Raw genomic sequence first — 14,106 nt, 5'->3', positions numbered from 1 at the left:
TCATATTAAGATATTTATGATCCTCTGAGATACTACCGATTAGGAACATATATTAAAATAATGATCCTGAAATAGCGCCTGCTTTGCTTCAAGAATCTTTCCAACATCATCAACAACTTGTTCACTAGGATCACTGTGAGGCAGCTTAAGCGACCAATGCTTTACACATAGAGGAAAAGGAATAATTGATATCATCTCTGCGATTTTGACAGCTGGGAGTTCTTATTTAGAGCTGTTTTATTTATTAAAAATATTATTAATTAGTCACTCTTACGTACCGAAAAGAATGAAGGCCACACTTCCACCAATTAAGACGCATATCTATTCAATCTTCAGTTGTCCCTGCTACAAACATCTGTTTTAGTCTCCAATGTTTAAGCTTTCAACCGCTAGTGTGGAATAAAAACACACACACTTTGGCAGCATTCCGCTTAAATTAACTCTCCTCACAAATATTCTCGCTCAAATGGTGATAAAGAACCCAAAGTTATGTCAAAGAATCAATTCTTTGTCCCACAACACGCATCTGATGTGCAGGTAAACCGGTGATCAAATTATGCCAACCTAAATAGCCTTATCCGTGACTGCAGCACCTTGGAAGAGGTGCTTCTTTCTAGCTGTGCACCACTCTTTGGAGCCAAACCAGTGGTATGAAGGCACCGGTGTACACTTTCATGGTGGCACATCGTTTCAACTGTACAGTCGCTTCCACATGTCCTCTCACGTTGGGGTTGGATATAAAAAGCAAAACATCTAACAAATCAAATAAAATTAAATTCACAAATCATCTCTATCTGAAGATGCGCCGTTCTCGTCCGCGTCCGCAAGGCACAGACCGTCGGTGTGGCCTACTCTAGCGAACCGCGTGCACCGCACCGTCGTTGCCGCCGCCGCCGAAAAGAACCATATGTTTGAATATTTAAGCAAATGATTAAACGAACTGCGAGGAACGAGGGCTCGTTCGAATGGAATTGGAGGACAGGGAGGGGGGATCCGGCACAAACAAAATCTGCGCGCGAAAACAGGTTGTCCGCGGGTGATACTGCTGATACTGCTCTGCTACTCCCTGCGGTGAAGCGACAGGGCGAGCCCCGAAGAAGCGTCCCAGGTACTTCCCGCAGCATGCGATTGCGCACGCCTGGACGGTGGCACGGTGTCTGGTGTGGTGTCCGGGGCCCTCACGGGAAGAAAACCCGTGGCCGAGCTGGTTCGGAACGTACACAGGCGTGCGACAAAATTGAAGAATGTCGACGGTGTCATAAAACTCGAAGCGCAAGCGAGCAAGCGTGTCGAGCGGTGTTTTGTTCTTCTCTTTCTTGCGCTCCAGCACGAGCTGAAGCGTCCAGTTCCTCAGGCAAAAGGAAGAACTCTGGAATCGGACACCACCTTTCAGGTTTCGGGATGTGTTTTTGTTCGGTTCCTTACCAGTGGTTTTTTTGCTCTCTCGTTTAGTTTGCCCGTTTAATGTTGAGGTGGTCGTCGGTTGGTGGAGTTTTTTTACGGCAAAAAAAGCTCGACCTGCTCTGGACATCTCTGCCACCACCACACAGCCTCTAGCACCTCTAGCAGGGTGGGCAGGGAAAAACCAGTCGCACGGACAAATATTTAAATGTGAGAAGAAACCGATAGAATAAATATGAATAAAAATCGAATAAAGTTTTCAACTTATTGATTTCGGGCGAGCGATCGAGGGTCGGTGGTGGCGTGGTGGTGTGACCATTTGGCGAAACTTTGCCTTTTGTCGCTAGGCGGTTTTGGTGCGGGCGCGCTCTGTCTGCGCGAGGCGTGGTGGTGACCGACTGTGACCAGGTGATCGAGTGCCGGTGCTTTCGGAAAGTGAAAAGACCTAATTTCTTGCAGATTGTTTAGCGAGAGCCCGATGGAAGAAGCTCGAGGATTTTGGGGGATTTGGTGTAGGTTTTTTCTTTTGTTCCTGCGCTAAAGCAGACGCGGCTGAATACTGTGGCAATTAAAAACAATTCACCCGGCGCATTTGTTTTTCGGTGTTTCCCAATGCTTTTGCGGAACGCACGAACGCTTCCAACACATCCCGTCCGTTTAATTATTCATTCAGAACACAGAACACTGTGCAAATCAGCTCAGCGTCTAATCGGTTCACTCGGTTCCCGCGGAAACTAAACGGAAATCAATTTCACAAAATCACGTTTTCCCTACTCATTAGCCCCGTTGTCATGATGTCATTAGGAATGCGCGGCGTCCATAAATATGTCTACCGTGCTGCGGTCCCGCCAAATTGCTGGGCGCGAATGTGTGAGAACACCCATTTGTTGTGATTCTTCGCTATGCTTTTTTGGTACGTTACGGTGGAAGACGCTTGGTCAGCATCATAGTATAAGAATTGTCGGGTAGATCTGCTCTCGATACGCAACGGCGGTGGCAAATCGTTGGCCCTGGTGATGAAGAATGGCCGGTTTGATTGTGGTTGCAGCAATTTTTGATTTATTTATTCCAATTCCCCCAAAAAAACTCCCTAATCTGCCTCGGAACGGATAACAGAAACGAGTTCGCTTGGAGAGGTCTCTATCCACACACGTAGCGCATTAAGAGAGACGGTCGAGTGTTGGATCTAGTGTGGTTTTTTTTTAGCCACAGTTTTATCTGACGTTTGTGTGGTCTTCGTGTAAAGTTGGGTCTGAAACTAGCTGTGCAGTGTTATGGATTTGGCTGCTCTTAAATAAATACATTAGAGATTATAGCTGACCGATCAATCGAACCAAGACCCTCGGCGGGAAAAGAAAGTCATTAAACCTTTGCCAAAGGCGTGAGTTTGTAATGATCTTCCCATTTTGATTGCGTGTGGATCTCATCTCCTGTCCAACTTAGAGGGAAACTAATCACACCGATACAATATCAATCGGCACCATGGGATTTTCACGATATAATAGTCCAAAGGTAGTTTAAGTTTTAGATAAAATGATGATATTTTACTCATTTCAGGGTATCTGCGTGGATTGATAAAATATCAGTAGATACTTCTATTATGGAATGGACTCGTATTTAAAAGAATAGTTGACAAAATGATAATGATGAATAGTGTACGATGTAATATCTGATTTAAACCTCAACACATGTAGCATGGCGATGGCTGATTTAATCCTTGGCAAATTTCTTATTTAAAAATAATGTTTAAGCATGATTCGTTTATTCCCATTCTTTTGCTCTAACTCACCCACTGTGCCTGTGGATCGCCTGCTGCAACATTGGTCATCTCACCAAACACCCAAGCCAACCAGCCTCATCACGACGGTTTGAAGCCGGTTTTTTCGCCCTATGCAGCAAGCGCACGCTGCACGCTTGAAGGTGAAATCACTCTCGCTTTCCGTTGCTGCTGCTCGGATGGCTCTATCGGTGGCGTGCATCAGCTAAGCGTCTGTCTAGGAAGACGCTACACTGCCATACCACCACCGCTAATAATGTGTACAATTGTGCGATAATGATGATAGTGCGCGTTGCAGTAAAAAAGGGAAATCAAACAAGTGGCTTGTTGCAAATAGATCATGAAAAGAGGAAAACAGTACCTTGGGCCGTTGGGAAGATGATGGGAAGTTCCGCGTATCTGAATTTACTTAATTAGATGTACTTGTTGGAAGATTTCGTTGGAGCAGATACTTCGTGTGAGGTGTTTAAAAGACTTTCGGGGAGTGCCCTTAGACCTGATATCGTGCGTCTAGCGCGTTGGACCACCCGAAATACCTTCACCGTGCACTATCACCAACCAGCACAAAACATATACACACACTCTCTCAACCCAACTCGATCACTCGCTATTGCGTAAGATTCCTCCACAAAATAAAAAATTGAAAGAAGCCGGTCCTCAACGCGACCTGCATCGAAACGGTGTTGACATATGTACGCGATTCGCCTTTCTATTGCGCCACCGTGTTGATCGCCATCACCGAGCCCGTCTTGGCCGGCTACTGTGCTGCCGGGAGAGCAGGTCTATAAATTTTGCCTATAACCCAATTTTTCGCCCCAACTTTCGTAGAGAGCGCTTGATCGTTCGTATTTGATGCAGGTCATTCGATCACACGCACGGCCACCCGATGAGATGCGGGAATAGTATTGGCAAACAACATGCGTGGACAGACCGACCATGCGGTGATAGGGAAATGGTGGAACCAATCGAAGGATCCAGTCTTGCCGCTGTCCCGGTGTCTCAATAGATAACGAACGAATTAATCGGTGGGGCAGCAGGCGGACTTGCTTGGTAGTTTGGTGCGTTAAATTAAAGCGCTACTTGCGGGGTGTCGGACGCGACAACTTGATCACAACATGTCGCAAGCCATGACGGTTTTTAGTACAGAAACGGGTGCTTAGAGTTTGAAATTTATTATCACATTAAATACTGCCTGGAGGTTGGTGTAAGGAGGCCGTTCTTAAACGTTAGCGCCAGCGACGTTTTTTTTATGCGCTTCATAAATCATCCGAGCCGATACATGCTGCTGCCATGGAAGCAGAGCACATTCCAGCACGGGCCTACTTTGATTGAACTTCTTGTAAATGTGGAGCCGTCTAGGCGCTTCAGAATCGAATTGTGAATTTAGATATGGTTCTTATGTAAAACAGTGGTGTAATAAAATTGAAACAGTTTTACGGCCCCCCGTAAGTATGTGATCGAGTTCCGGTAGTAAATCTAACGCCATGCCGAGAACGGAGTTTTATGAGATCACTTGTTATGTTCCCCGGGTGGCTTCACTGTTTGGGCCTGGCGGCAGGTGCTCAGCATCGTTCGCAAATACTTGGCCGTTTGATAACGCGATCGTTATTTAAGACAGTTCTTTTGCAGTGATGTAGCAGACAGTACCACACCTTCTTTTCCTTGAACGGTGTAGCGTTTTCCACAGCCAAGGCGTTTCCCACCGCGCCCTGATGGTTATTCCGAAACGAGCACCATAAAAGTGGCAAATAAAAAGGTAAAGCCCGAATGTCGTCGGCCCCACGGATGGGCGACGAGAGCGCGCCTGGCTTAAAGAAGTTATAAACCATAACTCACCTCTTACGTTGAGCTAGCCCCTTCTCTTGTAAGAACCTGTGATCCTCTTCGCTACGCGGTGATGTGTAGCAGTTTCACCCGAAATGGCCATAAAGCGAGCGCTAATCCGCTTAGGAGGTACATTAGTCTTTATCAGCGGGTCCTCCCGGGCCGAGGAGAATGGGAGTTTGATCGAAACGATTGTCGCTGAGAATGTTTGTTTCTCGCGGGTCGTTAGACCGCAACCAGTCCAAACACTGCGTGCGGGATTATGGGGCTTTGCTGGTGTCTGTGTGCTTTGCGTCCAGCGGCGCGTCATCGCGTTAGGTTCACCAGGGGAAAAGGGGGTTCTTGGTGAGTTCCGTGAAAAGTCGTTGCAGCTCCCATTTCTGGGGAGCCATAAACGTTGCTGCTAAAGCAGGAATTTTACAGCAATTACTCACCTCATGATTGTGCCTGACGTAACAGCGGTATGGGTAGGACAGTTTTCCCTTCCGCGATCGTGATCCGTTCATGCGGACGACTCATTCCCAGCGTGTCAGACCGGCAGACGTCAAGGTTCTTCCTTTCCAAGCTGGCTGACTCGTTCGTTGTTCATTTTTTTGTTTTTGCTTCACTGGAGTTGGACTGGCTGCTTCAAGGTGTGAGGCCGCTACGGGTACGTGCCTGCAAGCAAACAGGGGAAGGAAACAACGGCGAAACAAACCGGTGACCATGATGATGTGGTGGCGCGCGGTGAGTTTGTGTCTGTCCTCATTGTTGTTACGGGGGTAGAAATAAACTAGAGCCACGCGAGAGAGTCAATAAACTAGAGCAACTTCACTTTCGTGACGTGACCGGAGGGGCGCCCGCCATTAGGCCAAGAGTCGCTTTAGAAGATGAAAAAGGGTGTGGAGTCGTCCGATCTACCTGGTGTTAAGATCTCCAATGGGTACGACACCGTCGCCCGGGCACGACAGTACAGTTATTTCGAAAGGGAAAGTCATCGTGCCCCGGTCGTGGACACGGCATTCGACGTTGAAGTTCAACACCGGTTCAAACTCAAACCCAATGGGGGCAATGAAACTTGGAAGACTAGCTTGAGCCCGTTCGTTTCGTTCAGTTTCTGCCTGTCCACGGCGATCACGGCGCAAAAGAATGTTTCGATTTCCGACAGAATTCTGAACGAAGAAATAAACGGCGAGCACCAGCATTCCTCTTTTGGGGACGGTTTTTGTCTAGCAAGCAGCAGCAGCAGCACCGATCGACCACCAAACTCCTCCACACACCTTCTACCATCATAAATCACGATAAATGTGAACGATACTTGCCCTGAACAACTGAAGCCTACCCCACCAACCAAGTCGAAGGTGTGTCGTAAAATCACTCACTATTAATTAACTTCCAGCAGATAAGGCTTTGGGTGTACCAGCCGCCAGCGGACGCATGACACGTTTTGCGTGAAGTGCGAGCTGATTTTCGGAGAATCGAGAATCGATTTCGTTTTTAGGGAAAAAAATTGGGAAGCCAGAAAAACAAAAACCCGCTCGCGCGCAACCTTAATTAAATGTCGTTGTCAAATTTATGTCCCAGTTTTGGGAGTCTTTGGGGGCGCTTTGCCGCAAATGCAAATCAACCAAAGGAGTCCCCTATAATTGGGAGGTGGTGCCTGGTGCCTACCGTTTGCTTACTGCTTTGGGACAAACAACCCAACCATACACGCACTAAAACACACGGAGTTGCTTTGGACATGGTGTTGTGATCACTGTTAACCTGCCGGCACAATGTCAGACACGTCATACTTCAGGCAAGATGTAATGCCTGCGATCTGCGGACACGTTTTGGGTAAGGTCTTGCTTCCCTGGGACGACCTTCTCGTGTGACTTTTTTGTCCACTGTGGTGGTGGTGGCGGTGCTTGATGATGCTGAATGATGAGCATAATTGGTGGTGACGATGGGGTTTTTTCTACTTACCCCCCTCCCCCCGCAACATCGTTTAATTCGCACCGAAAGCCGGTAATTAACGGTTCGCAGCATCTGTCATCTCTGCCCCGTCACAACCGGTCTTCTGGTCGAGGTCGCCAAGGCAGCATCAAGATGATGATGACCCGCTTTCGCGGCATATCCTCGGGCCACTTTTGGCGGTGGGACGTTAATTTCGGGGCATGATTGATATCGATCGGGCGTAATAGGTGTGTTATTGAGTGGTAACGAATGGTCTTAAACGCACGCTCCTCCCGCCAGCCCTATGACGAGCGTGTTCGTTTTTTTGGTATAAAAAATACAACTTTGAAGTACGATGAGGAGTCGTACGCTCAGGCGAGCGAAAGAAAGAAGCAAAGATGAGCTTTTTAATCGATTTTTCGTTCGTAATGGTAATTCATATGAAAATATATGACATCAGACTGGTGTTGCAGATGAGCCGGTGATATAAATTCCAGCCAGGGTCATTAATTGCATTACTTTATTCCCCTACAGCGCCCATGGAGAACACGCCGGACCAGGTTTCCAGGTCGTAATGTTTCCATTTCTTTCGAACAGGTGTTCGGATGCGACCGGCAAGATTCGTTTTGTTTTTTTTCTCCTCGTGACATTACCCCGACCGTTTTCCACCCTTTTTTAATTGGCCCGTGGGTTCCCCCAGGGGGGGGAAACATTAGTCGGGAAAAGGTTGCCGCGTGTGTCAATTGGCACTTGAAATATCATAACTTCTGACCCGCTCTGTTTGTCTTTCCCGGGCAACAAAACACCCTCCTTCGCCACGGGAGATGAAAAGAGAGATAGATAGAGAGAGAGAAAGAGAGAGAGAGAGAGAGAGAGAGTGAAAGAGAAAGAGAGCGAGAGGAAAGGCGAGATCTCCAGGGATCAGGAACAGGTTGTTCATAATCAAAATCAGTGTCTTCGAAAGGAAGACAAAAAAACGAGTTCCCAGTCCACGATCCCGCCCAGAAGACGTGAAAATGAATGAAATTAAGCAACCAGAAGTGACCGAAGTGGTGTAAGGAGAAGAAAAAAAAAGAGCGAGGAAAAGGAAAACGGGGAACTTGAACAAAATGTTTAATAGAAGCAGTGGAAGAACGCTGCAAGAAAAATGCGCTCGAGACGTGTTCGCCGTTTCGCGAACACAGGACAAACGCCGAAAAGTCGCACGACAGTTTGCATATATACAATTCTGAGCGGAGGGATAAATTAAAACAAGTTTCTTTTCTTCCGTTGCTGTTTGTTGATGGTTGTCCAGTGATGGTCCCCTTTAGTGGTGGAATGGGATGCCCCCTTGTCCGCTGCAACAGCTCACAGCTGGGACGGGATTGTTGCAGATTTTTTGGAGGATCTCTGCGAGGATCCTCCGCTTCAGGAAATTTGGGGAGATACCAGCAGTCCGTTGAGCAGGTGTACTCGGCCGCCCGACGCTTGCGTGGATCAATAGCATCGGGTCGATCAACTGCGAGTGAGTGGGAAGCGAGTGGAGGCAAACCCCCAGACGACTGGGAAGAGAATATGCAAAATTTTATGGTTCCTTTATAGGTTCCTACCGCTTGCGTGTATTGGTTTATTTTCGGAGCGACGATGCTGTGTGGCGTGATAGTTCTCAAGAACTGTGTGTGTGTAGAGCTTCTCTAATGATGCTGATCTTTTGCTCGAAAAAGAAGTTCAAGAAGAGCTCAAATTCCGCCTGAAGATGAGGCACTGATATTCACACTGAACTTCGGAGGGGAGCGGAGACATCCATTTCACTTCGAAAGACACAACTTCTCGGTTTGGCGACGCAGCCAAAGTAACCGGTTATGCTCCAGCAAACAACATCGATCGATGTAACAGCATGCTATCCCGGTGTTCCTGTACCGGGTGATGACTCACCGTCTGGTGTAGCGCAGGGAGAACTTCTGGAGCTCAGAAATATCAACTTCACAGAAGCTGAATTTTCGCAACACTTGTCACAACAATCGATCATTACTTACTGGAGTGTGTCGACTCTCACCAATTCTAGAATGTACGATTTGCGACCTGTTTGGGCGGGGGGTTCTTCTTTTCATCGCTCCAACTTTTGTTTAAAATTTGCCTCCACGCTTTACAAATGTACACCTATATTTCACCGATCTTATCATAACGGGTCGATCTGAATGTTAAATATAGAATCGTTCGCGAACTAAATGTGTTGTCTGTCCATTTTCATTCATTAACATTTTCGACCGCCGGCTAATATATGTGATGCGGGAGCGGAACGAACCATCGCCGGTTGACTTGAAAGACAGACAGCGAGGAACAGAGAAAGACACAGTCGAAAATGTGTCGTTGCTTTTTTGTCGTTGCTTGATCACACACCGTGTATCTGCATCGGTTCTGGTTCTGGTGTATTTCGCGACATTCTAGAAGCGACAGTTATAACTGTTTACATAATGTTCAGCAATATGTTCATAACTCGAAGCCCGCAGGCGTAGAGTTGCTTTTTGTCCCCGAAAGCTGCTAACATTTGTTCATTTTCTCCTTCCTTCTTTTTTTCTTGCAGATCGCCGTTCCAGGTCACAAAATGATGCGGCTTGGACTTTACCTTGCAGCGTCATGGACGTTACTATGTACCTACAGTGCCGCAATGCCAGACGTAAGTATCCGCGCCGGGACGGTCAGCATTAGTCACGATCGACAAAGCTGTACGTGTTTAGTTTCCACGTACAGCGTTCGGGGTTTGTTTTTTATGCAAAGAACGGGGAAGAGGAAGTGCTAATTGTAGCCACACCAATAAAGTTCTTAGTTTATAAGAAAAGCTCGTGGAACTCGTGTGACACAGTTTGGCGCTTTAGGAAGTGTCGGGTGTTTTTAGGGGACGGGCGCATAAGGTCGCCACGTTTTGTACGGAGCTACTGAGAAAAAATGGCTCCCTTTTCAATCTAACCACAATGTGGTGTCTATTTTTCCAGTAGTTTTTTTCTCTCTCTCTCCCTCTCTCCCGCTAGAACCAACTGAAGGTTATGGGGCAAAAATGTTGCAGCGTTGGGTTGGTGCATTGCAAAGGTTTTGTTTTCATTACTACGTCACCGAGTGAGCTCCATTGTTACATGCGATTCCAGCAAGTTCGTGCCGTTTTCGTTCGTGTTGGGCCACACTTCCTACCTGCAAGGGCTGGTCGATCGTAACGTTTTCCTTTCACATCCGCTCGAGCGGAAGCGAACTAGCAATTTCAATTGTACGCTTTTCACCAACACCACCGCCACCGTTTGATTCGTGGTTTTGGGTGGGAAAGGAGCTCACACGGGAGCTTTGAGTTTAAGATTTTAAACATTGAAGCTTTGGTTGGAGTTGTAAAATTTCCGTTAAAATTCCTCCCAACACGCTTCGAAAGAATTGTTTCATCCAGCAGGCCATGTATGATGGTCCCCTCCACTCTTCCCAATCTGACAGCTGTCAACGCTGTTTGACGCCAATCGTTCTGGCTTCCCTCCAGCCATTCCCCATTTGCTCCAGCCGTCCAGCCGAGTATGTGTGGAAGCGATTTGCCTGATCAATATTACTAATGCTAAATTTTATGATAATTGTCATCATCGGGTAAAGTATTATCTTACATCGAAAACCATGCGAACACCCGACGCAGCCCGACGGGGGATGAACCATTCCCGCGCCTTTGTGTAGTGCTGTTGGTAGTGTGTTAGCCCGGACGGCGGTGGCGAAAAGATCAAATGTCATCGGCAGGACGGTTCTTTTGTTGCTGTTGTTATTTCCTTTATCATCGACACCGATACATGGGGACGGGTTTTTTGCCGAGTGGTTTATCGGCGGCAACAGGTTGGGACGTCTCTTTCCGGGCACTGGTGGTGTGCCCTGGGAGTACCGGAACGGGTTTGTGCTTAAACGGTTGAAATTGGATCCGATCGGAGAAGTTTTTTTGTTTGGAGAAGATGTCTGATAGACGACTCAAGCTGGCAGTACTAAAAGGCGGTTTGAAACATGTTTTTTTTTAAGAGGGGGCAGGTTTACTAGATGATAAGAAGACAAATTTTGCCTCGAGAGACACGCTAATGTCGGTGAGATTGATGAAAGAAGATTCACACGCTTTGCCATCGCGATGCCTTGTAAACTATTTCGGGCGCATAATTATGCGCTGAGTCATAGGAATGTGCCCCGAACAAGCAATGGAGACAAAAAGAGGGTAGTTTTAGTACAAAGATAAAACACCAAAAATAAAAGGTTAAACAAGGTACAAAAATATTGTATTCAAATTCAAATTAAACCACGTAATCACCATTGCACGTAGCAAAAACACTGCAAACTCTGCAGCGATTGAACACGGAACAGACATCCGCACGAACGCACCTTCCAGCAAAATGAACATTACATAAGGCGTTTGCAGAAATTGGGAATGATTTCGCTTTTTTTTTTTGCGCAGATTTGACCTAGTCGCTCAGACGAAAGTAATTGAAAAAGTAACAACAACACTGAAATTCAATTCCCTTTTCGGCCGGATGAAAGTGGAACAGGCAGTAAAAACCGTCGCAGACAGCCAGGGTAATGGGTTTTTTTCTCTCGCTCTCCCTCTCTTGGTTCCATTTAAGGAAGCCTTTTCATACATTTCAGCTCGATTTGTTACCTTCTTATCACCAGCCAGGCATAATTTAATGCCCAAAAAATGGTGACAGCGTAGCGAAATGAAACAAAAAAAGACAGCGGAGTAAACAAACAAACAAATTGCACCTCATTCGTTTCGCTCGGTTACATGAACCACCACCGTGATCGTGATAAAATCCAAAACCTTTACCTTTACGCATCGTCACTACGCGCCGAGGCTTTTGCTGGGACATATTTACGCGCAGTCCGTTGGGTGAATTTACCCACCATATTCGGACTGCCCACTCGATAGTGCTGCAGCTCCGTAATCCATCTCGTAACGGTGGCCAATTAATGATTCTATTTCGACGATAAATACAACGGGCTCCGTGACAACGGGTGGCACGATACCAATCCTTTTTTTTTGCTTTTTTTTTGCAATGGGTGATAGTCTCCGGGATAGTCTTTTTGATTTGATTTTGTACCAGCGGAGCTAAGTGTATTTTTTTTGTTTCTTCTATTTCCTCTACAACTTGCCTGCGCTTCGGATTGAGTAATCTTAAACACAGACTGCAACCGAAACGGTTGATTGGTTTTCCGTTTTTCCCACAATTATACGCCCAGTGTTCCGCACCCTCTGCCTCACCCGTGGTTGAAGGTTTCGTGTTACCAAGCTACCGTACACTGCCCACAGCCCTGTGTGAGTAGATGTTATCTGTCCGCCGAGGGTGCCCCCTCCGCGTGTGGATCGGAGATCGGAGCCTCGAGCCTCACAGGATTAAGATGTCACACAATGCTCGCCGACATTTGTCACATGGTGGCTACGGGGACGGGCCACAGTTGTTATCAACACGGCACTCACACACACACACACAGAGGCACACCTTCATTCAGCCCAAACGTCACCGGATTATGTCGGACGGCAGCCATCACCGAGACGGCAGTAATTGATTGCTACTGCCACTACGGACACTGGGGCGGCGGTAGCGGCAGCGGAAGTCTTACGTCAGTGAGACGCGTGACGATGATGCGCCAGTCACGACGCACGGTCATCGCACGGCGTATTTAGCAGGGGGATAATGCCGGCTGACAAAATGAAACATTTTCGTGTCGGATTAGCCGGCGATCGAGGAGATTTTCGGGGACGCAAAGTCTGATTAGTGGCTGCTATCCGAGAATGTTTCCCCACACCGGAGGGGTTAGTGGAAAAAAAGCAGCACTGAATGAAATTCAGCTAAAGAAGATGTTAGCAGAAGTATATTGGATGGTGAACATAAATGGATTTACATACCAAAAATCAATTTAGAGACAAGCTAGGTGCCTATTGGTTGGCCTATAAATTCTCCATCTTTTAATTTAATAAAAAAAGTGGAACAAGCATTGACATTTTGAGTTATTTATAGCGGACGGCGTGAAAGCTCCCCAAGCTACCCAATTGCAACCCGGTCCGGCTTTATTCTTGTGTGCGCACTGCGCGCAAGTGCGTGTGCACATGCGCGCGGCGGTACTTGCCAGGAGATTGTACCCAAATTTAGATCCACTTGAAGGATAGCAACAAGCCTGGTGAGCTGGCGAGAAGGACATCCAGCAAAACCGGTACGTCTGGGTGGGTTCGGTCGCGGGCCGAGACTTGGCTAGGTCTGGGTCTAGGTTACTACGGCCCGAGCCACAACCAAATCGAAGGCTGCGTAGTGCCGGGAAGGATTTCGTCAACGGCTTGGGACATTTTGGAATAAATATATGCTCGCTGCTTGCGAGAAGACATCTTGGCTTTGTGTGAAAATAAGCACATGTCTTTGGATGTTTAAGACCACCTTGAAAGTGTATTGAAAGTTTTGTTGTTTATCTCTGTGAATGTTTCAACAGGACATATTTGTTTGCAATTTGATAACAAATGCTGTTATTTTCACCCAAATTCCACCGTCACGTAATCTGTCACAGCCATAGCCACTTAGCTTACAAGGCAATGGCGTGGCATCTATGCACCTGCTCTTACCTTAGTGGACATATTTAATGAGCTCCCTTTTCGTGCGACATCGACATCGTTATGCGGACGCCATCGGCGCTTGCCATTTGTGTGCTGTTATTAGATTCGCTTGACGCATGCGACTACACGGGCCAGTGCGGAATCGCTCCCGGGGCTTTGCTCCCACACGGCAAGAAGAAGATTAATTTAACTAGCTGGCGGTAGCGGGGGCACTTGTGTGCAAAGTGATTTCGGTTTTTGCTGCGCTTTTATAATGTAAGGATTGTTTTTGCGACACGTGGTGCGCCTGCACCTTTGTATGGCCGTGTACCGGGCATAATCATGACCCAATGGGTGGTTCAGTTTGTAGTTATGTCACGCTGCACGTCGAGCTACTGGGTCACTTTATCAGCTTGTCAAACTACCGGTTTGAGCCGTGTTTTATAACCAACTTTGTAAAAGTGTAACAACATTGGAATGCAAAATAAGCTACTGCATCTTCTGTTTACAAGCAAGCAACAAACTATTTCTAATTCAAAAGCATGAAAAAGACTTATTATAATCAAGCGAAACAGCACCGCAAACATAGGAAAATCGACAAATGTTTCGAAAGAGCTGATTCTGGGGTTCG

The 14,106-nt window shown here is 46.9% G+C and overlaps 1 protein-coding gene across 16 annotated transcripts in view; it reads left to right on the top strand.

Moving 5' to 3' along the window:
* LOC120955935 (venom metalloproteinase 3) overlaps window positions 1-14,106 on the top strand; it is a 90,488-nt gene that overhangs the window by 16,091 nt on the left and 60,291 nt on the right. For all 16 annotated transcript variants that reach the window (XM_040377188.2, XM_040377185.2, XM_049609150.1 and 13 more), the window contains exon 3: window positions 9,480-9,572. In XM_040377188.2, the coding sequence (XP_040233122.2) occupies window positions 9,501-9,572 (72 nt within the window). In that variant the 5' untranslated portion in view covers window positions 9,480-9,500. The remainder of the gene's footprint in view (window positions 1-9,479; window positions 9,573-14,106) is intronic.

Source organism: Anopheles coluzzii, chromosome 3 (assembly GCF_943734685.1).
Source record: "Anopheles coluzzii chromosome 3, AcolN3, whole genome shotgun sequence".
Classification (NCBI taxonomy): domain Eukaryota; kingdom Metazoa; phylum Arthropoda; class Insecta; order Diptera; family Culicidae; genus Anopheles; species Anopheles coluzzii.
This window is presented reverse-complemented; position numbering and strand designations above follow the sequence as displayed.